Here is a 21929-nt window from a genome sequence, read left to right as displayed (position 1 = left end):
CAGGATCGCTTTGACAAGGAAGCTGGCGTGTACGGCTCAGAGAGCCAGAACTTGCTTGGCAACCGTGAATCGTGAATGTGAGAGACTACATATGGGTACAAACTGTCGCAGACGGATAGTTCTGACAAGGTGGGCGAGCTACACGAGGGTGTGTACGACGACGTGTTGGAGCGCAACAGTCAGCGTTTCGATGGTGACAATATGGGGTGTACGACTGCAGAGCAAAGTGAACGGCCGTTCGTGGTTCAGTTGAATGAATCTGCAGCAGTCGATGGATGCTGCAAATGCACCATGCGTGATGCACGAACGTGGATGCATTCTTGTCTCTGATCACACGTAGCGTGTAGAAATGAACAGGCTGTTGCGTTACAGCCAATAGGCAGTCAACATTGAAAGAGGTTCGTCATCGACACATTGATGGAGAAGGGAATTATGCTTGCGTGCGAATACGTTGAGACCGTCTGGTTTGGCCGACTGGCTCTGCGTCGTCTGTCGGGTCGGTCTTGGTCTTGCTTTTGCGCTTTGTGCGCTTCGACGCTGTCATCTCTGATATAGCGTTGGCCTTGTCCTCGCCCTGACTCACCGCCTTCTGCGACACGGCATGGGAGCGACTCTCTGGTTGATCGTCTACCACGACCTCGTGGCCACTGTGGGCGGATTCAACAGCAGGTGGATTGTAAGCTATACTCCAAGCAAGCCTCTCCAAGACCCTGCCATCATCTGCCTGCTGCAGATGTTTCCATACGTCGCAGGCGTTGTGGTAAAACTTTTTATAAAACGGCCAGGTATAGTAGATTTTGACATGCTTGCCCATGACAGCCATGGCAAGTTCGTCGCTTTGAAAAATGCCGTTGATCGTCCAGGCTGCCACGATGGCTGAGCTAGTGGCTGGACCGATGCCTTTGAGTTCGGCGATAATCCTCATTGTCGAGTCTATCAATTTGAAAGCAGTGGCATCCTGAGTAGCTTTAGGCGAGACTCGGGCGGCGAGGAGATGGTTGGCTGCACGTTGCAGCACTTGTTCGCATACCTCGGACGGGTTAGACGAGACGAGCGAAAGCAAAGTGGGTCGGTGCTTTTCGCGTGCAAGTTTCCATCGTACCAGCTTGAGCAGCGTAGCTTTGTCCCAGATCGATTGCTTCAGATCTTTGATGTTACGCAAAGGCTCAAGCGATTGATACCACTCATCGAGAGATTCCAGGCTTGAGGAGGAAGAAGAAGACGACGACGATTTCAGCGCTATAGCCGAGGCGTACCTATCAAGGTAACACGCTATCTCTTCCGACGTCAACGACCCTATCCGTGGCAAAACTGGTGAAACCGACATCGCTCCTCTTCGCCCTCGCTCAATGTCCCAGCCCTTGTGACCCCCGATGGCTCTCGTAAGAGAGTTCTAAAAGCAACACGAAGAGGCACCAAAGAAAGAGTCAATCACACGCCCGTCACGTCAACGTGCAACATCCAACACGCAACAGTCACGAGTCGTGAGTTGCAAGCGTAAAGATCCAAGAACATTTTGAATCTCGTGAATCAAGGAAATGTGCACGCATCGTATCGTGTATTCACCTCACCATTCACGATTTTCGTGAGTCGTGATTTTCCCTCCACAATTCTGTGATTCACGATACAACTTGCATTCGTGATTTCCCTTCAGAACTCTGAAATCTTGATCTGCAACACCGTCCCCACCCTGACACTGCCACGTCACATGCGCGCCCGAGGTCACACAAAGGAAAGGACTAGTATAGACAGAGAAGAACCCACATGCAAAGCGAGCGTAGAGTTGCGCCCGAAAAGAGCGGCGCAGCCAAAGAAAGAGAGCAAACTGGACAAACGAGTGTGTGTATGAGAAGCTGCGCGCGCGCGAACAAGAACCTAGCATCTTGTTCTAATATAAAATACCACCAAGGAGCGCATCACATGCCCAAGTCAGGCAACAAATATGCCCTAGCATCCTTCTTTTCGATGAGCAGACCATGACCATACTGCACAGCTCTGGTGATCAAACTCCTCCTAGCGTTGCCGTTACCGTTGCTCTGACCGCAGTTGCCCGGTCTTGTGCAGATGACCGCGACAATGATAGCAGCAATGACGATGATGAGGATAACGATGATCCAGAAGCAGATCCAACGCTTCTTTCGTGCTTTTCTCGCCGAGTCGACGGCCTTGTTGGTATGCTGCAAACCTTGGTTCATGTCGGTCTCGACCTGGGCACCTTGTTCCTGGATTACGTTGAGCGCATCGTCCTGCTCGTCAACGAGGATCGACATTTCGTTAAAGAGCTGCGCGAGTTCCGTGATGGTTCGCTCGATCCTCTTGATATCTTCGTGTCGCTCTTGTACCTCCCGGAGCGCCCCCTTGGCCTCACCGTGTCTATTCGAGTTGAGCAACGCCTGCGAGAAGATCTGACCGTTCTGGTCGTCGTCGAGCGCCGCCTTGATTTCCTGCTGTGTGGCGTCGGGCTTGACAATGCGAAATTGGCGCTCGGCGCGTGCGCGGTATTTTTGACGATAGCTCTGTTCCACCTGCTGATAACGCTGGATGGTCTCCTTGAAGCGGTTCTTGACGGCGCCAATCTGGGTATTACGCACGTTCTTGTCGCCACCTGCGGGAACGCGCTTGTTTTGGGACTCGAGCAGCTTGATGCGGTTCTTGACGCCATTGGTGAGCGAAGAGGTCTCCTGCTGGATGCTAGCGAGTTGCTGCTCAGCGTACTGGGCGGATGCCTCATCCATGTTGTTGAGCGAACGCGAGTGAAGGTCTGAGATCTTGTTGACATTCTCGTCAATGAGGCGGATGGTGTCCTGGATTTCAGAGATGTCGGAGAAGAACGAATTCATGTCACCGGCGGGCTTCTCGGTGGTCACGCTTTGCATCTCGTAAGAGTTGGGAGGTGCGCCTCCAGTCGCAGCATAGCCGGCTGATTGCGGCTGTGGCATCTGTCCGTATCCGGTGGGTTGAGGTGGCGCATATCCAGCCTGAGGTTGAGAATCATACGACGCGTGGTTGTAAGCGTATCCTGACTGCTGATGCTGCTGAGCGTAGCCGCCTTGGGCATTACCCTGCTGCTGTGTGGGATACGAGTGATCTCCATAGCCGTTGTTGCCTCCTCCATAGCCTCCGTAGCCACCGGCTTGCTGGGCCTGGTGCAAGTTCAAACGTGCGAGAAGGGAGGGGGAAAGTAAACAAAGGTGAGTACGGTGATGGATACGGGGTGATGTTTGCTGCATGCAAAGATACTCACCCTCATGGCCGCAAGACGATCACGAGCCATCGTTTCTTGGGTGCAAAATGTTGTCTAGATGGATGGTGAAGGTGGGCGAGAAATCGGGAGGCAAGGACTTCTGGTCTGGGCCTGTTCGACACGATTTTGTCGAGGAGCCAGATGTCGACGCAGCCTGACAAGAACGACAAGCCAAAGTGGAGCGAAAGATTGGCGGACGCTGATGATGCGAATGATGTCAAAAGTAGGAGGAAATGATCGACTGAGGAGAGCTGTGGAGGAAAGACGACAAGTCTGATGCTGACCAAACAACTTTCTGGACGGAATGGGAACGGTCGAGATGCAGCCGAGACAGCTTGACGGTTATGGCTGCCACTTGAGGGTACTTGGCCTGGCTGGCTGTCTGGCTGGCTGGCAGCGAACCTGAAGGCAGAACCACGTTTGTGTTCGAGACAGCAGCAGAGACACGAAATCGCGACTTTCTCTGGAATGCTGTGCACACGCACGCACACACACACACACACATACACGCTCGCGCTCACTCCTTCTCTAGGAGAGCCGAGTCGTGAGTTGTAATCGTGAATCACAAATCGTGAATGTAACGCACAGCCCGACGCAGAAGAAGACGCCCAACTAACCTAAGTATTCACGATTTGTTTGAATCACGAATATTGATTTCTTTTCTTTTTTGTTCTATTTTATTTTATTTTTGATTTGATTTTTATTCACGTTCATTTGCAAACACGCTTGCATCCTGAGGCCGATCATTAAGTTAAAGCTGACGCTGTCTCTCGTGTCCTGCTGCGTTGATTCGTGTTTGTTCAGGGAGAGCAAGCACGGGTTCAAAAATCCGAGCACCAACAGCCATTTGATAAAATTAGGAGCAGGTAGAGGGACGTTGTCGGGAGTACCAGTGTGCTTGTTTATACACAGATACACTCAAATTGACAACATGATAGAACAGAAGTGAGATGCATCTAGGTACAAGCGCGATTGAAGTAGATCAACCACATTGCCGCAGTCGTGAGCATTCGTGATTATTTGTTCGGGTCCGATCAAGCCAGGTCTGCTTTACTTGAAGCTCAACCACTGTACCAAAAGGCGTGAGGAGGTCTAGACAACCAATCGTGAATCGGACTTGGGTTGTAATCTTCAACCTCGTGACTGCTTATTTAACCCCTAATCGTAAATCGTGATTCTTCAGCACCATTCACGATTCGTGGTTTGTACGAATTTGTTTCCTCGGTTGGCGGATGTCGATCTCCGCCGTGTTCAGCAAATATCACTAAAAGATCGTGAAAATATTATCGCGAACATACAAAATCGGGTCTTTCATCACAAGCTCGTCGATCCGTGATCGTATTTGCACTCTGTCCTATTTCACTCACGACTGTTATTCGCCAACATCTGGCAACCTTTGCCCGCATCATCTGCTCACCCGCGTCGATTTTCGCATACAAGGAAACAAGCGGCTTCTATATCACGTCATGTGTAGTAAAAAGTACAAGTGCACTACATGGCTATCGAAAAGCTGCGACCGAGACATACTACTTTTTCATCCTCTGTCGTTCAGCACGCTGCGCCTTGCGCAACTTCTTGTACTTGTGCTTTCGGATCTTTTTCCTCCTCTTTCTCCTCACACTGTCCATCAGAATGTTGTGTGCCTCGAGCAAGGGGCTCACTTTGACCCGCTTGCCACGCATCGTGTCCAACTCGGCATCCAGCTTGGTCGTGTCCACCACCGCTTCGGCGCGAGAAGGGTCGTTGAGAGCTACAGCATCCATCTGAGCGACCAGCTTATCCCATTTGAGCGCCAGTGGCAGCGTCGACTGCACCAAAGCGTGAGATAGCATCAGATTCGGATCGTCATCGCTGAAAAACACGCTCTTGGCAACATGAGGCGCTTCCAGTCGCGAGGCTGCCTCGACGGCTTCCTCTCCTGTGCAAGGAGCAGGTGGCGCTTCGTATGCACGACCCTTCTCAGCTAGGTAGGTAGCCACACCACGTGACCAATCGGCACGAGGTCCGTAAGGTTCACCGAGGATGATCAGGTCCGCTTCAGCGCCCAGCTTACGTGCCGTCTCTGGATCCTCACCGCGTTCCAAGGCGTTCTGGACGGCCTCTTCCTCCTCTTCTCTGATGCGCTCCTCTTCTTCCAGCTTGGCGGATTCAACAGCCACACGATCCGATTCTGGGTGGAAGCTCGAAACGAGCCAGCGTGTCGCTGCATCGTCGCTGCAAGCCACGTCCGCCTCCGCTTCGATCCCAGCGAGACCATCCAAGAGTTGATTGAAACGCTCAGGCGCAATAGTGCGCATCCTTCGCCTCCACTGCTGTTGCGTCTCGGCTGCAAAGTTGCCAAAGGTAGCCAATGAGCCATCGGTCGTGAAAATCGCCGTCAACGAGCCGCCCGCTGGCGAAGTGGACGAGCCAAAACCGCCAGCACGCTTGGGTCGTGGAGGCAGCATCTCGTGCTGCAGCAATGGGCGATCGTTCGAAAAAAAGCTTTCCCAAGCAACATTGGCAAGCGACGACGGTGGTGGGTTGGCGGACGCCGTTTCGGCTTTGGCGAGACGTGCAGGGTTGACCTTGACCTTGACCAGAGGAGATGCAGACGCCGATCCCATGCACTCCTCGGTGGCAGCGGCGTTGGGCGCAGACGAGGAAGAAGATGCAGCCGAGTTGTTGCTGTTCGAAGAAGATGAGTTACCGCCATTTGAAGCAGACGAACTGTCAGACGACTTGGACGACGACGACGAAAGCACCGAAGAAGAGATGCGGCGAGAAGCCGAGCGAGTCGATCGCGGTCCGCAGCTCGAGATGTATCCTCTCGCTGATGGAGCAATGCTCGCAGAAGAAGGATTGGCTATCGCTGTGACAGCGCTCTTGTGCGAGCTCGCCTGCCTGAGCAACGCTCGAGCATGAATGGAGCGACCGCGCATCTTGACCCACGTCTGCCTTGCCGTGCACCAATAGATTACTTGATGCTGTAATGCCAAGCTGACGTAGAGATGGCCGGACCAAGGTGGTTCTAGTCAAAGGACGACTGAATGTTAACAGCTGCTGCTGCTGATTGAGCTATTTCGATGGAAATGCTATCGGTGGTTGATTGTGGAGATGGCGATGGAAAAAAGAACCAAAGGTGCAAGCGACGATACAGAACGAGGGTGCAATCACGAATTGAAAATCGCAGCTCAGCAACTCGTGACTTGGCAGCAGCGATAAGAGTCGTGAGTGAGCGAGTCTATTTTTTTGTACGGTCACGCCGGACGTGATATACTCGTGACTGTGCACATGCACACCCCATGTTAAGACGAATGACGAATAGCAGAAACGGCTCACCAAAAATAAATTTGAATCGTGATCACGTCGCTAATTCAAGCTTTTTTCTTGATTGCAAGCTTCGATCACCTTCGAGCTAAGGGGAGTCGTGAGTGAAATTCATCAGGCCCATCATGTGACGAGTAGCTCAGTAAGTGTATCTTGACAACGGCTTCTCGTTCATCACAAACTAAGCCTTAGGCTTCGAGCGCACGTGAATATGCGCCTTGATCGTACAGACAAGCGTCTGACAAGTTGTACAGGTTGAAGAGGCGGACTTTCGGTAAGAGAAACGAGAAGAGAGAGTAATAATACACAGCATGGCCGTCTTCGAATGATCGAACAGCAGAGCGCACGCACCACATTTGACCAGGTCAATAGCTCAGAGGAACCTCAGGCCCTCAAGCTTGAACAGCACCGGCGGAAGCCTGACGTCCAATGATGGGTGCGCCCGAGTTCAATCCATCGATATCTCCATACTCGTCCGACTCGTTCATAAATTGTTCGGCGTGCTCCTTGAGATACTGCACGCTGCGCTTCTCATCGACAAAGAGGTTGTATACCCTGCGCACGTCAGCCACCTCGACTTCGTCTGCCTTTCTGCGCTTGGCTGCCAGGTTAGCGGTGGTGATAAGATTGATGGCGTAGCGCAGCGATGTTTCTGACGCCATACGTGTCAGAACCTCGAGCGCTTCTGGTTTGAGTGACACTTCTTCCTCGGCCGCTCGGATGGTGAGGATCTGCTTGAGGTCTGCAAGCTCGTATGGCTTGGTACTGATGATCAGCACACGGTCCAGAAGGTCGATGGGAATACCGTGTGGTGAGCGGAAGCGCGTGCCACGGATGCGGCAGATGCCACGGTTAGAGGCCATGATGACGAGCGGTGCTAGCTCCGACTCAAGCGCCCGGTTGAGGAACGAGAAGCACTCAATGTCGAGCATGTGAACCTCGTCAATAAACAGTACACCTGGAACGATCTCGGCTTTGCCCTCTTCCCTCCACTCGCCCACTTTGATGTTGATTTGGTCACGCAGCTCTGGCTTAATCTCTCCCGTGTCACCTGAGAATAGCGCGAGGAAGCCTTGTGTTCGCGAGTTGATCACATCGATCTCGTGCAGCGATACAGTATGCACCACATCCTTCCTGCGTTGCAACTCGCCCTCGGGACATTGGACAAATTTGGTATCGCTGCCCATGGCGTCGTAATCACGGGCACGAGTGAAACTGCGGCCAAGTTTGGTGATGCGGCCACTTGCCTTGTCAATAGCGATCACGTCACCTGCAGTAACCTTTTCCTTTTGCAACGAGTCGATCATCTTGTTTCCGAGCTCGTAGATGGTCTCCATGTCGGTGGTCTTGATGGTCAGCTTTCCCGTCTTTGTGGCACCGGTCAGTGATCGGTCGATCTGGATTTCCACGACTTCACCTTCGACCACCTCGGCCTCTTCACGGATGCGCACACCGATAGATCTTCGGAACGCCTGCATAAGCGCTTCGGTTTTGCTCATTTCGAGCGAGAATACTTCGGATGCCGAAAGCATGGTGAAAGGAACGTCAGAGCCTAGGGTTTGTGCCATACCCATCGCTATGGCAGTCTTGCCTGTGCTAGGGGGACCGACCATGAGGATGGCTCGGCCAGCAATGCGTCCGTCTTGAACCATCTTGACGATGAGGCCAGCCGCTTTCCTAGCAGCACGCTGGCCTACCATGCCCTGCGAAGAGGGACGAGGTTCAAGCTGATCATCGAGACCAAGCCCTTTGACGTGTGAGTGTGCGCCAATCCGCTCGAGAGTTTGGATGGTATGTTCGGAAGTGGTAGAGATCTGCGCCATCTTTGTGAACGCAGCTGAGCAGCAAGTTGATGGATGGAAGTGTAGTTGCAAGGTGATCTGCAAAGCACGGTGGTGACGAGAGGCGACCCAGAGGGCTTTGAAATTGCTTCCAAAAATCGTTTCCCGAAATCCATCATGAATCCTTCTCATTGAAACTGACATAGCAGCACACAGGCACATTCACGATTTTGTGATTTTTGCGAACATCAAACAGCGCGTTGTGAGCGCCCAGCACAAAGAACAAGCTCGGACCAACCAACACTCGTGACTCACAACTCTGTGACTGTGAACCGTGAGCCGTGGATCGTGAACGTTGAGCAGAGAACACACATACAACCGTCACATTTCTCCTTTCCAGAGGAACATCAGCATTCTTTCATACAGCACCTTCCACAGATGAAAACCTCTCCGCTATGACATTATCACGGCCATCAGAGGCGATGGTCAGTCCCAAGATAGCTACGTCGCCCGGTCCCATCAACGAGGTCAGCGGCGCAGATGCCCAACCACCGCTGCAACTTGTTGACATCTCCAAGCTCACCAGCCGTTCCGCGGTGGTCCAAGCGCTTTCTAACCTCTCTAGCTACTCTGCATCACTAGACGACGAGCTGGTATCGCTCTTTGAAGAGTCGGAACCTGTCGTTGCCGACGCTAGGCGGTCCATATCCGGTTTGGCACCACAAGTTCAGCTTATCCAGGAAGAAGCCGCCGTACTTGATAAACGTCTTCAGAGCTCGGCGTCAGTTGCAAAACGCATCTCGGAGCGCGTACGTCTGCTTGATGAAGAAAGAAAGCGCATCGCTCTAGCCTCAGAGTGGGCTGTTCGTGTTGCCGAGCTCAAATCTTCCTTAATCCTACTCGCTTCTGCCGTCGAGCATCGAGATTGGGACATGGCCACCATGCACTGCCGTCGAGCACTGTCCATCGATCCCGCTATCCGCTCTTCTCAATTCGCAGCAGCCGTCGTTCCGACGACCGACCTCCCCGACACGCCCGAAACCACCCTGCTCGAGCTTCGCAAGACCATGCTCACTGCTTTCACCGACGCCTTTATCCGATCAACGCAGAATAAGGACGAGAAGGAGGCATCGCGCTTCTTCAAGCTGTTCCCACAGGTGGGTTGGAAGAAGGAAGGACTGGAAGTGTACAGTAGCTTTGCTCGCTCCATGGTGCGTGAGAAAGGTCGCAGCATCTCGGACTCGCTTGGATCGGGTAAGGCGCAGCATCCGACGCATTTCGCTCTGCTGCTCACTTCGCTGTTTGAGCACTTGGCCATGCTGATTGACATGCATCAACCTGTCGTCGATCGGCATTATGGAGAAGGTAATTTCGCACAGGGCGTCATGCCGGGATTGCAAGAGGAGTGCGATCGATTAGGACACAGGATCATGGATTCGTGGCGCGAAGATCGCACAGTGCGAAGGAGGCTCGACGAAGTGCGGGCCTACCGGTTCACGGGCGCAGTGGTGGCGAACAAGACACAGCAATCTACGTTCCGAGCATCCTTTGGTGTTCCGGGCCGAACGGCGAGTCCGGCGGCGGGATCAACGGCGAACAGCTCGTTCGATGAGCCGGCAGGTCCTGACGGACGCGAAGTCGATCGACTCTTGACCGAGTTAGCCGCCATGTCGTCTCGATGGGGATTGTATCAGCGCTTCTTGCAGAGTCGACTGGCACCAGAACAGCAAGACGCAGCGGGAGGCCAGACTAACCGGCAAAAGGCATTGAAAGATGAACGCGAAGCGCAAGCAGATGAGCCGCTCAAGGACTTCCGCCGCACCTCTGTTGATCGACGCAGCTCGATCGCCTCCAGTGTCAGCGCTGCACTGCCCAACGGCGCAGACCAGAACGACGACGATGATGCTGCGGCTGCGGCTGAACCCATCGACCACGCAGCCACATCCAAATTGGGCCAAGAAGTACTCGAGTCGATGAAAACCACCTACGTCCCAATGGAAACATGGTATCTCCGCAACTCGCTTGAAAAAGCCTTCCGCATCGACCAGCCCGATACCACCTCACGGCCCTATACGTCTTCGATCCTCGACGACGCGTTCTACGTCATCCGCACCGTCTTGGCTCGTATCCTCTCCACAGCTTCACTCAACACGCTCGACGAGATGGTGCGAGCGGTCAAGACTGCTGTGGAACAAGACTACATCGAAGTGATCGTACGCAAGATGGAGACACTCTGGCGAAGCGTTTCCGGTTCCATGACGGTGGATGGGCCACGCAAAGATGCAGCGAGTCGAGAGATGCGTACCGTCTTCATCACCTATCTCAACGTGCTCGATGTGAGTTGTACTTACATGACTCGGGTTCTGGCCGAAGTGGGACATGAACCGTCGTTGGCGCGCTTGTTCGAGCCGACTGAGATGGGTGAGGCTTTGGCCGCCGTGTCTAGCTTGTCACAGTTGGTGAACCGGATGCGTTCATCGTTACGGACCGAGATCGAGCATCTATTCACGCAACTCACCGCACCGCGTTTGCGCGCGTTGCTGCTCGATACCTATCGCGAGGTATCGTACGTGCTCGATGATGAATCCTACTCGCATGCCGAAGCGCGCGATCTCGTCCGACGTCGATTCGTAAAATCCTGGGACCTGCTCTTCCACCATTTCCGTGGCGCTTTCACCGATACCAACTTCAACACCTATGTGGGGATGGCGCTCGATGCACTGCTCAAACCGTGGGAAGCTCTGGTGATGGGTATGCGATTTACCGAACTGGGCGCACTCAAATTTGATAAAGATATCAGAGCGATCATGGCCTTCCTAGAGTCGCAGACTACACTACCCGTGAGGGAGAGATTTAGTAGGTTGCAACAGATGAGTTATGTGCTCAATCTGGATGGCGATGATGACGAGGGCGATCTATATCAGAATGCCGTGGCTTCGGGTGTCTCATGGCGCTTGAGCATGGCCGAGGTTCGAAGTGTAAGGGGTTTGAGGTTGTCGTAATCGTGAATGCAATTCAGATGAGGTGCAACATGTCCACTTGGCCCTTTGCTCTCCTTTCGTTTTCGAAGACCATGTCCGTGGTTGTGAACCCTATAGAAGAGGAACAAGAGGCACGCTATCGGCACATCCGGACGTGAGCATACGATCGAAACAAGTCGATCGAATTCGGCATTCACGATTACAAGTACAGTTACGAGAAATGGGACCAGGAAGGAATCACGAATACAACAGTGTCTGTAACGGCCACAGCGTGGGACCAAGAATCGGGAAACGTAGCCGATAGGGTATGAAAATATCGAGCTCACATCCATTATGGCTGGAAGCGTTCGAGCTGGAGAGAGTTGGTCAGCGTGCTGATGTACAACCTCACTGCCGTCTCGATCGCATCCTTTTGCCGAATCATCTTTTTCTGGTATCCCTCGTACGCCTCTTCCAACTCGGCCATCTTGGCCTCGATCTTTTCCGACTCGGCATTCTTGACCTCTGCCAGGTGGTTCTTCCTGTTTCTCTCCTGCTTGGCGTGCTCAAAATCAGCCTGCAAATTCTCCATCTTCTTGGTGTGCTTCTCGGTGATGTCCATCAGCGTCTTGCGGTTGCGGTTTTGCTTGTCCTCGAGCCTCTTCATTTCGTACTGGGCCATCTCGAGTGAATGTTTCAGCGACGCCAATTGGTTGTTGATGCCCTGCGATAAGGTTTGCAGGTCGGCTTGGTTCTGAACCTCTTCCTTGCCCTTGACGATTTCCAAGTTGACCTCGTGCATCGCGTTCATGCAACTCTCGAGATCGTTGCTGAGCGTCTCGAGCGTTTCCAAGTTCCGCTTGAACTCTTCCACTTTCTTCAGCGTCTCTTGCAGCGAGACAGTGTCCTTTTCGAGCTGCTCTCCGAGCTCACGCACGCTGTTCTTCATCTTGCTTGGACTCGAAACTACACGTGCCTCGAGGTAGGTGATCTTTTCGTAGATCTGGAACTTGTCCTGCGCCAGTTCAGCGTGCTTGACGGCAAGCGTATCTTTGCGTTTCTTGAGTTCCTCGAGCTCTTCCATGGTCTCCTTCTGCTGGTTCCGTGCTGCCAAGAGGTTATCGGTGATCTCGGAATTGATGCGCTGTAGTTCCTTCACCTTGGGCTCGTCGAGCTCTCGCTCGGCTTTGAATCGCGCCAATTCGCTTCGTTGACGGTCAATATCGTCTTCGATCTCGTTGCGTTTGTTTTCGAGATCCTCGGAGCCGGTGACGAGCTCTTCAAACTCTACGATTCGATCCGAGCGAAAACGGTAGAAGTTAACTAGCGCCGACATCTGACGTCGGAAACGCTTCGGGTTGGGACGTGTGAGATCCTGAAGCGTGAAGTCGTAAAGCGTCGCAGCATTCATCATGTCCTTGACCTCGCGAAAAAACATGAGCATTTGCAAGCCATCCTCGTACAGCTCTCTGTACTCGGCAGTTGCGAGTGCTTCGTGGCGCCTGCCATCCATCATCTCTGTTGTTGTTCCAGAGAGACACTCCAAGAAGGCGACAAAGACTCTGTGTGCGACGTGTCCTTGCGGCTTTTGAAGGTCTTCAGGAGAAATCGACAGTCCCATCTCGAAGAGAACGCCGAGAAGTTCGTCAATCTTGACGACCGGAAAAGACGAGTAATTACCATCTCGGCTTCCTTTGACCGCATCAGGCGGAACGCGCGCCGACGAAGTCGGGTATGCTGGATTGGCAGTTGACGCCATGGTGATCACGGTCGAGGCGTGTGCGGATAACAACAAGCGTGCAACCGTGACAAGCCGTAAATTTAGATGTCAGGAGTGTCGACGATGCGCAAGTGGGAGTGATTGCAGCTGGAGGTTGGTGTCGTTTGAAGTGGTGATGGTCAACGATCAAGTTGAATCGTGTCGCTCTGCAGCTGTCGGTGTGTGTGTGCGTGTTTGTGTGTTGTTCTCTGTCCCAGCCCATCCAAATTTCCAAGCTCTGGAAAGCTGCTGCGGTTGATTTCGAGTGTTGCTCTCACCAGTCGAGACGCGTTTCGCGCTGTGACAATCGTGGTTTGAGCTGTTGAGAGTTTACCTCGAAAATCGCATCCAACACGCTCCCGGCACGTGACTTGACCAGCTCCACTCCACATGTCATGCACGACGGCCTTGCTTCAACGGTGAGTGAGAGTTGATGAGTCTTCCTCACCGAGGATCCACGACCGATGCACTTGGCTATGTTCCTTGACTCTTCCCACCAAAGCGTGCACGGAGCGATGCAAATTGTCAACGTCTCACCAACACTCTCAAAAGCCGGTACCACGGCTGGCTAATAGCAGCATCGAGATGCCTCGAAAACATGCGCGAGCACAGCGAGGTGCATCCAACCTCAACAATGACACTGCGGCTAGTAAGGAGCGGCATGTTCAACAGTCGGATAGCGATACAGACGAAGCTGGCAGCACAAACAGCCTGGTAGCGTACAAGGACGCTGTCAATCTACCTGCTCATCAAACCAAGCATCTCGCCGAGCTAGTCTATCGCTTTCCCTCTATCGACACCTCTTTTAGGTTGATGCAGCGCAATTATACCAATAGCACAGGGTCCTCGCTATGGCTATCATCGCAGATACTCTCATCTTATCTGCTGCATAACTACGCAGTGACGCACCATAAGAGCAGCGCAAGATCAACACGGAAAAGAGTGCTCGAGCTGGGGTCTGGCACAGGCTTGCTCTCGCTTCTGATGGCAAGGCTCGGTTGGCAGGTGGTCGCAACTGATATTCCGCCTGTGCTCGACTCTGTGCTCAGACCCAATATCGAAATTGGACTCTATCAGCTCTTCAACTCGGGTGCGGTAGCAGCAGATCAGGTACATGTATGCGAGCTCGATTGGACCATTCCCTCTGAATACTGGCAGTGGCACTCGGAATTCGGTCTTCCGAGCACATCCAAGCAACCTCCACTAGAACCGTCCAGTTCGGTGTCGAACCAGCAAAGCTTTGATCTGATCATGACAGCAGACACAATCTATGAGCCATCGCTTGTGCATCCATTGCTGTCCACCATCTCTCACCTTTACCGACCTCAAGAGGATTCCCACCCCACAGTGTTGCTCGCCTTGGAACGAAGAGATCCGTCGCACATCACGGAAGCCCTCCGCATTGCAAGCCAAGAATTTTCGCTTGCATTCAAGCAGGTCCCCGCAAAACGCATTCGCAAGATTTTTGACTCGCTCGGTGACGGATCAAAGTGGTCCCGAGACGACTGGGAAGGAATCGAGATTTGGAAGCTTTAGCAATGACAACACCGTTCCAGCACTCATAAATGATAGGAAGACCCAAATCGATAGCTATTGCAAAGAATGACTAATGTACAAGACAACGAATCGGAACGGTATCAAATGGAAATGATCATGTTCAAGCATGGAGCATCTCTTGGAACTCTCCGCTCTCGATGCTCTCCTTGAGGATGTCAAGACCACCGATAAGCTCGCCATTGACAATGATCTGTGGGAAAGTAGGCCATTCATTGAGCTTCTTAAGACCCTGTCGTACATTTTCGTCCTTGAGAATGTCGTAGTGGCCGAAATCAACCTTTTCTTGTCGCAAAAGGTTGACCGTTTTCTGGCTGAAACCGCAACGCGGTGTGTCCGGGTCGCCCTTCATGAAAAGCATCACCTTGCTCTGTTCCATGAGCTTTTTGCACCTCGCAAAGATTTCCTCTTCTGTCTCGGGCACAACATTTTCCTCGTCTTCCTCGTCAGCGTAGGTGGAAGCGCCGTTACGTTTGGAACTTGAAGCGTCGTAGACGTCTGACGCAGCACGTGGGGCGGCCGAGGTCTTGGAGACACTGCCAGTGCCGTTGGATCGAGCGGAAGCAGCGTGTGTTGCGACAGCTGCCGAGAGGGCAGAAGCGTTGGCACCGCTGATGCGAGAGAGGAGCGTGTGACCACGAAGCAATACAAACGAGGGTACTGCCTCGATGTCGAAGGATTCAGAGACATCCGGAAGAGACTCTGCCTCGATTTCGAGACACAGCACTTGAGGATACTTGATGGCGATCTCGCGGACCACTTCGTTCATCTGTTTGCATGGCTCGGCCCACGGAGCATGAAAGTTGAGCAGCGAGATCCGAGTCAAGTCCTTCTGCATGATCTCGGTAAAGTGCTCGGGCGAGGTGACCTCGACGAGGTTGCTGGGTCCTGCTTCGGCAGACATTGTTTGTTGGGACAATTAGTGGAAGCGATGCGGATGATACGGCGGGAATAATGGACTGGATGGATGCCGAACACGGTAGTGAGAGATTCTGTTGGTGAACGTGGACACTAGCGTCGAATCCGAAAGAGAAGAGCGGGTCTGTTGGTAATGGCAATGATCGAGTGGAAGCTAGAGGTGTAGGCTTATGATTCATGATTGGCAGATTCTGGCCAGAACTGCGCGCCACCTAACCGCTGCTTCGTAATTCTACAAATTGATTTCGTGTTCACGGTTCACGATTCGCCAGTAATTTCCTTGTCAGTCACGAGTGTGAGTCGTCAGTGTGCCTGAAAATCTGATAAATTCGAGACCGTAGATTCGAGCGGAATCTACGCACGACGGTCTCGCTGATTATTGAGGTGGCCCACAGCAGCCAATCGGCGCAAAGGATGGCGTCTTATTTTTCCTTCTTTCGGCTCAAGTCCCGTTGAGATCGCTAAATCCGTGTTACACTCTGTGAACAAATCGGTGATCATCTGTTCATCAAACGGGCCGATTCAAACGTTTCGACACGTCCTGAACTTGCAACTAAGTTAACTTAACATTAGAGTTAGCTTAGAAGCAGGGGAAACGGCGGAGCTGCAGGGTTCCAACTCCTGCGTGTGTTGATCTCGGCTTATGCCCTGGCTGGGTCAACACTTGGCTGAAATTGGGCATGGCTCTCTTGCCTCTCGCCCACCACGCATCCAACAACTCATTCCGCCAACGGGCTACACTCTATTCATCATGAAGTGAAGACGCAAACTTGTTCGTCTCCTGAACGACAACCTAAGCGACGCAACTGTTCAACTCGAGCTGGCACTCGAAATCGACACTCATCTAAGGCAAGCAGGCAAACGTTGGTCTTCGATTCTACTTTCTAGAAACCATTGGACTTGAATCATCCGTCTCAGCATGCATCGCACCATGACACTGCCTTAAGCTCTTGCATCAGTGGGCATCACACTTTTGCGCACGAGAGCTGCGCTCACAATCCTTTAACCCTAAATCGTGCTCGAAGCTTGAGGCTCGAAGCTCGAATCACGCTGAAAAGCGTCGCATAAGATCGACAGCATGACGCTCGAAGCATCGGAACTTGGTGTAGTAGCAGACCAAGCTCGACCAATCAAGAAGCACACCAAGTCTGCTTCCAGAACCATGTCTCTTCGTGTCCTGCCGTCCAAATTCCGGCCAAAGACGGCCCCGACATCGCCAGATCCAGGAGCGGATCCTCCTGATTCGACTTTAGCACCTCCGCTTCCTACATCGCCCAGAATACGCAGATCTTCAGCCCCGGAAGAGGGCTCCCAGGCGCCAGAGTGGCTAGCCAACCAGTTCAGCTCCCCTGCTGAATCCGACGCTGAATTCGTCCGAAGGACGTACGCACACTTTGCTATAGCCGGCGTACCAGACGATGGTTTCTCGGACGGCAAAGAGTACACTAGAGAAAAGAGTGGCCTGTCTGCTTGGGAGGAAGCTGCTCTCTCGCGTCCGGGCAGCACTATAGTCTCTCAAGATACAAACAAAGCACCTCTCCAGCCCGCTCCTACCGCGGCTGGTGTCAATGGTCATACACCACCAACGTCATCACTGACCACCTGCGGGGGCACCAGGAGTGTCATGTCGGTCGGCTCTCTGCACACAACGCGTCGAGATGCCAACGGCGATCTCTCCAGGCTTTCATTGCGCCCGTCCAACAATGCAGGAGTGACTCTGTCCACCAACACGTTTCTGTCGACCAACGAACGCAGACGTCGTCAAGAACTCGCAGAAAAGAAGCGACAAGAGCTTATAGCTAATGTTGACAGGTACGGCTTCTTCTCGGATAGTGTCAAAAATGCGCGCCACAAGACTACCCTATTGCCATCCAGCCTCTTCGACGAAACGCTCCCGAAAAGAGGCTCTCGGGGCAGAGCAACACAAGGGACCTCGCAACCCACCAATTTACCTACCACCAGTACACCCTCACACGCCAACGACAACGATCAGACCAAGGCACCTGCCGATATTCAGCAGGCTCGAGCTTCAGCCGACATCGTACATCGTCAACGTGAACAGGAGCGCACAGCCAAATGGGCTCGCATGCTGATCATCAAGAGTCGTGATCAGGGTCACAATGCTGTCCAATTCGACTTCACCGATGGCATCAATCGCAAATTACGGCGGAGGGTCTACAAGGGAATTCCGGATCGCTGGCGATCAGCAGCTTGGTCTGCTTTGCTACATTATCGTCAACAAACACAAGAAGGTCGCCAGTCGTACTCGCTCGCCAAGCCGCACTTGCAGAAAGCTGCTGCGTCGACACCGGTCTCACTTGTTCAAGCCGACGCTGAAAGCTTTGAACGCCTGAAATCAACGCCAAGCTCACACGACGTACAGATCGATCTCGATGTCCCGCGCACCATCTCTGGGCATATTCAGTTTCACACACGATACGGCCAGGGCCAGCGAGCTTTGTTCCATGTGCTGCATGCCATGTCGATGCTGTGCGACCAGTGCGGGTACTGTCAAGGTATGGGACCTATTGCTGCGACGCTGCTGTGCTATTTCAGTCCCGAACGAGCATACGCTGCCATGACCATGATGCACAACCACCTTAATTTGCATTCCACCTTTGCACCTGGATTTCCTGGACTTGTCGAAAATTTGTTCGTACAGGATCAGCTGCTGCGCAAATACATGCCTGAATTGGTGGAGGTATTTGACGAACAGATGGTGGTGTCCAGCTCGTACGCCACCAAATGGTTCATCACATTGTTCTCCAATTCGATCCCATTCGAGACGCAGCTGCGTGTGTGGGACGCCTGGTTGTTGGATGGTCAGGATGTCATCAGCCTTGTAGCGCTAGGTATCATCTGGGCCCATAGAGGGGTGATTCTGGAGCCAGATGCTGATTTCGAGACGATCCTCAGCGCGCTTAGCAGCTTCTTTGTGCCAGAGGATGACAATGCGCTGCTATTTTGGGCCAAGGACGCATTGGCGCGTAAGGACGTTCGCAGTACCATAAAGAATGCAAGAGAAGAGTATAAGCGTAAGGTAAAGACTGGCGAGGCGGCCGCCTTGGTGTTGTAGACCCGATTGGGCAATGCCAGAGTGGAGGATAGGCGTGTGATCAATCTCAACTCTCTTTCCACCGCATCGTAAAAGACTCTACTAGTTAGTCAACGTCAATGTCTGAATCTTGCTCTTGTTATCGACAGTCTTTGGAGTCTGTATCAGCGTGTACTGTACGCTAGGGTCGGGCGTTGACATTCGTGATTGAGCAGGCTCGTTGGTGAGATTTTCTGGACAGACTCGATATGGGAGACGCTGCAAGGCTGTCACTCGTGACTTTCACATTGACCGTAGAACAGGACGCGCTGTACTGCCGCGACTATTTTTCTCTAAGTTGCTTTTCTCGTGGTGAAGGAAGCTGTATTCACGATTCGTGTTTTGTGGTTAAGTTAACTAGATCAAGTTCAAGTTCCACAATTCGTGTAAACTCCGTCGTTTCACAACCGCCATCGATTTGAGATTCTCCACACCAAAAACATCGAGTGCCAGCGACAGGTCTCCGTTTCAACGAGCTCGCATCCATCAGCGCCATCGAAGCCGCACAACACGGGTTTCTTGCCGCTTGGTGATCGGATCCAGCTTCACATGGTATCTAGACCAATGTCGAGATCAGAGGTCACGATGCAACACCACTCACTACCAAACGATGCGGCTTCTACCTAACGTGCACGGAGCTGACGACTTTCATGACGCAAGTTGAGCAGCAGCTTCTTGTTCCCAATAACATCGTTGCGACATTGCTACACTTGCAGGGCAGCCGAAAGGATATCAGCATGAAGGACTGGAGGCGCTCTCCTGAGCCGCCAGGCATGATGGGTCTCAAAGAAGCTTCGTATCAAGTGACTGGCAACTGGGGCCAACCTGAAGAGCTTCAGCAATCCGAGTTTGATCCTGCTTCACCTCTGCCGCATACCACCCCAACCATTTTCCTTGCCGATGCTGCCACATCACGTCAATCGCATCCACAAGCTCATCGAACATCGGGCGTCAACAGCCTGTATTCAATGTGTCTTCGTGTCATTCTGCGAAACATCTCATCAGTGCAAGACCTGGGCGTCCTACCCTATCATCACGCCAAACCGATCCTGGAAGAATGCAGAATCGACCAGCTCATCTCTCTCGAAGACGCTTCACCACATCTGCTCGAGCATTCCGATGAAATCTGGAAACGCAACTGTTTACGCGACTTCATCGAGCTCCGAAAGAAATACACACCACCATCAACATGTGGGTCAGATGCTTCACCATCGGCAAAACCACCGGCGAAAGAACCCAAGAGTTGGCGCAGACTGTACTTCCGCACCAAGGGAGAAAGCGAACAGGCCAAAGTCGACGCTGCCAGACGCATTAAGGATAAGTACGAACAGCATCGAGCCGAAAAAGAAGCCAAGAAACTCGTAGTAAGAGATCGGCCGATGATGGCCAAAACAGCGAGGGCGGGTGGGAAAAAATTCGGTATGGCAATCGCTGCTGCAGGAGCGGGCGGGAAGAGCAAAGGTCAAAGTTTGTTGAACAAGGCAAGGTCCGGGAGCGCTGCGCAAGCCAAGCTGACGGCACCTCGTAATGGGAGGTGGTCGTTCCAGACGCAGGGGAGGAGTAAAGCGGTCGGAGTCGAGATTGCGCCGGAAGCAGCAGGAGTGGAGGTGAGGCAGATCGTGCGGCCTATGGTAGCTCCAAGGAGGGTGTTGGATGCAGCAAGCCAAGGGTTGGCCAAGATGAGGGAGTTTTCAGGGCCATTAGTTGGTAGCGACTCGTCTGTAAATGAACGCGGCAGAGCAACGAATGGATCATCGGCAACTGCACCAGCGTCCCGCAGAAGCACAACGGGTGGTCTGCAACGATCAGATACCGATGGCACGAAGCATCTGGCAGACTCGATACTAGCGCCCTCGATCGCACGCTTCAGACCGCACGAAGTGGCAGCAGCGCCACCTCTCAATTCGATTTCCTCTTCTTCAAACTCAAGACGTGGAATCGAGGGATCCGGACTTGCTGCATCCCTGCACTTATCTGCAGACAGCTCCGTCCGCCTCATCCCATCATCATCATCACCGCCACCGGACATCGCGCGTTTCGAGCGACGCAAGCTCGATTTTTTCGGCTCCGCTCGACCTTCTTCAGCCGGTGCGAGCAGTAGCAGCAGTCCTCGCAGAGATTTCAGCAATGTCTCGACAGTGGAAGTCAGAGGTGTGAAACGTGCTTATGGCAGCAGCTCAAAGAGTGGAGACGCATTATCGAAGACAAGTGGCAGCAGCTCAAACGCTGCGGCTTGTTCGCCAATGAGCTCGCCTCCAGGTGCAGCGCCATCGGTTCAGACTGGAGCAGCGAACTGTGGTGGTGTGAGGTTGATTCAAGCTAAACGTGCGCGGACTAGCGATGCGTCAAAGGAGGCTGTCTCATCAGCACGCACCAGCCCGCTTCCGTCGTTATCCGCGACGCCTTCGAACAAGACTGATCAATCCACGCTCAGGTATGTCACCACCAAGATCGCAGACAGAGGCGGACCAACGCCGGTTCGACAGCACAGCACCTACAGCAGTCACAGCAGTGGCATGGCTGGACCACCCATTCAAGATCCCCACTTAGCACGAGCATCACCTGCTGCACTCTCGTCGATCTTCGTGAAGTCTTCACCGCACCGTTCAGGTGCACGATCGAGCAACAGCAGGAATCGCTCGTAATCATCTTAAGATCTCCTTTCTCTTCGCTCCTTGGACAACGTTGGATCGCATTTGTATTTTTACGACCATTTCAATAAAGCACACAAGAGTTTGCCATTGTGATAGCGCTTGAGAGCCGATACTCTTCCTAGTACATGCTGGCAGAGCCGTACGGCGACGAGGGATTCTTATACAGAAGCTGCTCGAGAGGCAAGCGGATCACTGCTGCGAGAAGCGAGTAAGACGCGGAGAAGAGGGTCTTGGCAAAAATGCTCGGGTGAGCAAAACAGGCACGAGGTAGGCTGTCGAGCGGTGGCTGTGCTTCATTTACCATGTGGCATCCGCTCGATTGTCGTCTCCTGACCGGCGCGCTCTATCGAACGGATATGTTGCTCGTGTTTTCCTGCAAACGAGCTACGGTCAACATCATTTGTGATTGTCGCCAACACTCGTCACTGCTGTTTCTGGAACAAACAAGTAGGAGGGACTTTTGGCATCAGTCACGAGTAACTAGATACAGTCGCGCGTGTGTGAGTCTCTCTCTACACGCTGCTCTTTGAGTACGCCTTCTGACGTCAATATTGTGCACCTTTCTAATCTTATCAAACATGTTGATTACAAACCTTTGTACCAATTCAGGAATTTTGATTTCAAGTTTTGTTCAGTGTGACCACACGACACACGCT

At 52.8% G+C, this 21929-nt stretch overlaps 10 protein-coding genes across 10 annotated transcripts; 4 read left to right on the top strand and 6 right to left on the bottom strand.

The window, feature by feature from the left end:
• Positions 1–430: 430 nt before the first annotated feature.
• On the bottom strand, positions 431–1327 carry UMAG_04229 (uncharacterized protein; the record flags this gene model as incomplete). The annotated part of the gene is made up of 1 exon (XM_011392406.1): positions 431–1327. One exon carries the CDS (start codon positions 1325–1327, stop codon positions 431–433), a length of 897 nt encoding a protein of 298 aa, XP_011390708.1.
• A 589-nt stretch (positions 1328–1916) lies between these two features.
• Positions 1917–3274, bottom strand: UMAG_04228 (uncharacterized protein; the record flags this gene model as incomplete). The annotated part of the gene is made up of 2 exons (XM_011392405.1): positions 1917–3143; positions 3245–3274. 2 exons carry the CDS (start codon positions 3272–3274, stop codon positions 1917–1919), a joined length of 1257 nt encoding a protein of 418 aa, XP_011390707.1.
• Positions 3275–4770: 1496 nt separating this feature from the next.
• Positions 4771–6165, bottom strand: UMAG_04227 (mitochondrial 37S ribosomal protein mS38; the record flags this gene model as incomplete). The annotated part of the gene is made up of 1 exon (XM_011392404.1): positions 4771–6165. One exon carries the CDS (start codon positions 6163–6165, stop codon positions 4771–4773), a length of 1395 nt encoding a protein of 464 aa, XP_011390706.1.
• Positions 6166–6945: 780 nt separating this feature from the next.
• Positions 6946–8376, bottom strand: UMAG_04226 (putative RuvB family ATP-dependent DNA helicase reptin; the record flags this gene model as incomplete). Its single annotated transcript, XM_011392403.1, has 1 exon — positions 6946–8376. The coding sequence occupies one exon, from the start codon at positions 8374–8376 to the stop codon at positions 6946–6948; it is 1431 nt and encodes a 476-aa protein (XP_011390705.1).
• Positions 8377–8789: 413 nt separating this feature from the next.
• UMAG_04225 (uncharacterized protein) lies at positions 8790–11336 on the top strand (the record flags this gene model as incomplete). Its single annotated transcript, XM_011392402.1, has 1 exon — positions 8790–11336. One exon carries the CDS (start codon positions 8790–8792, stop codon positions 11334–11336), a length of 2547 nt encoding a protein of 848 aa, XP_011390704.1.
• Positions 11337–11646: 310 nt separating this feature from the next.
• Positions 11647–13053, bottom strand: UMAG_04224 (kinetochore-associated Ndc80 complex subunit NUF2; the record flags this gene model as incomplete). The annotated part of the gene is made up of 1 exon (XM_011392401.1): positions 11647–13053. The coding sequence occupies one exon, from the start codon at positions 13051–13053 to the stop codon at positions 11647–11649; it is 1407 nt and encodes a 468-aa protein (XP_011390703.1).
• A 585-nt stretch (positions 13054–13638) lies between these two features.
• UMAG_10407 (uncharacterized protein) lies at positions 13639–14589 on the top strand (the record flags this gene model as incomplete). Its single annotated transcript, XM_011392459.1, has 1 exon — positions 13639–14589. The coding sequence occupies one exon, from the start codon at positions 13639–13641 to the stop codon at positions 14587–14589; it is 951 nt and encodes a 316-aa protein (XP_011390761.1).
• A 121-nt stretch (positions 14590–14710) lies between these two features.
• UMAG_04223 (putative glutaredoxin) lies at positions 14711–15511 on the bottom strand (the record flags this gene model as incomplete). The annotated part of the gene is made up of 1 exon (XM_011392400.1): positions 14711–15511. The coding sequence occupies one exon, from the start codon at positions 15509–15511 to the stop codon at positions 14711–14713; it is 801 nt and encodes a 266-aa protein (XP_011390702.1).
• A 1092-nt stretch (positions 15512–16603) lies between these two features.
• UMAG_10406 (uncharacterized protein) lies at positions 16604–18601 on the top strand (the record flags this gene model as incomplete). The annotated part of the gene is made up of 1 exon (XM_011392458.1): positions 16604–18601. The coding sequence occupies one exon, from the start codon at positions 16604–16606 to the stop codon at positions 18599–18601; it is 1998 nt and encodes a 665-aa protein (XP_011390760.1).
• Positions 18602–19356: 755 nt separating this feature from the next.
• UMAG_10405 (uncharacterized protein) lies at positions 19357–21264 on the top strand (the record flags this gene model as incomplete). The annotated part of the gene is made up of 1 exon (XM_011392457.1): positions 19357–21264. The coding sequence occupies one exon, from the start codon at positions 19357–19359 to the stop codon at positions 21262–21264; it is 1908 nt and encodes a 635-aa protein (XP_011390759.1).
• Positions 21265–21929: the final 665 nt, after the last annotated feature.

The sequence above is a fragment of the Mycosarcoma maydis genome, chromosome 12, assembly GCF_000328475.2.
Source record: "Mycosarcoma maydis chromosome 12, whole genome shotgun sequence".
NCBI classification, from domain to species: domain Eukaryota; kingdom Fungi; phylum Basidiomycota; class Ustilaginomycetes; order Ustilaginales; genus Mycosarcoma; species Mycosarcoma maydis.
This window is presented reverse-complemented; position numbering and strand designations above follow the sequence as displayed.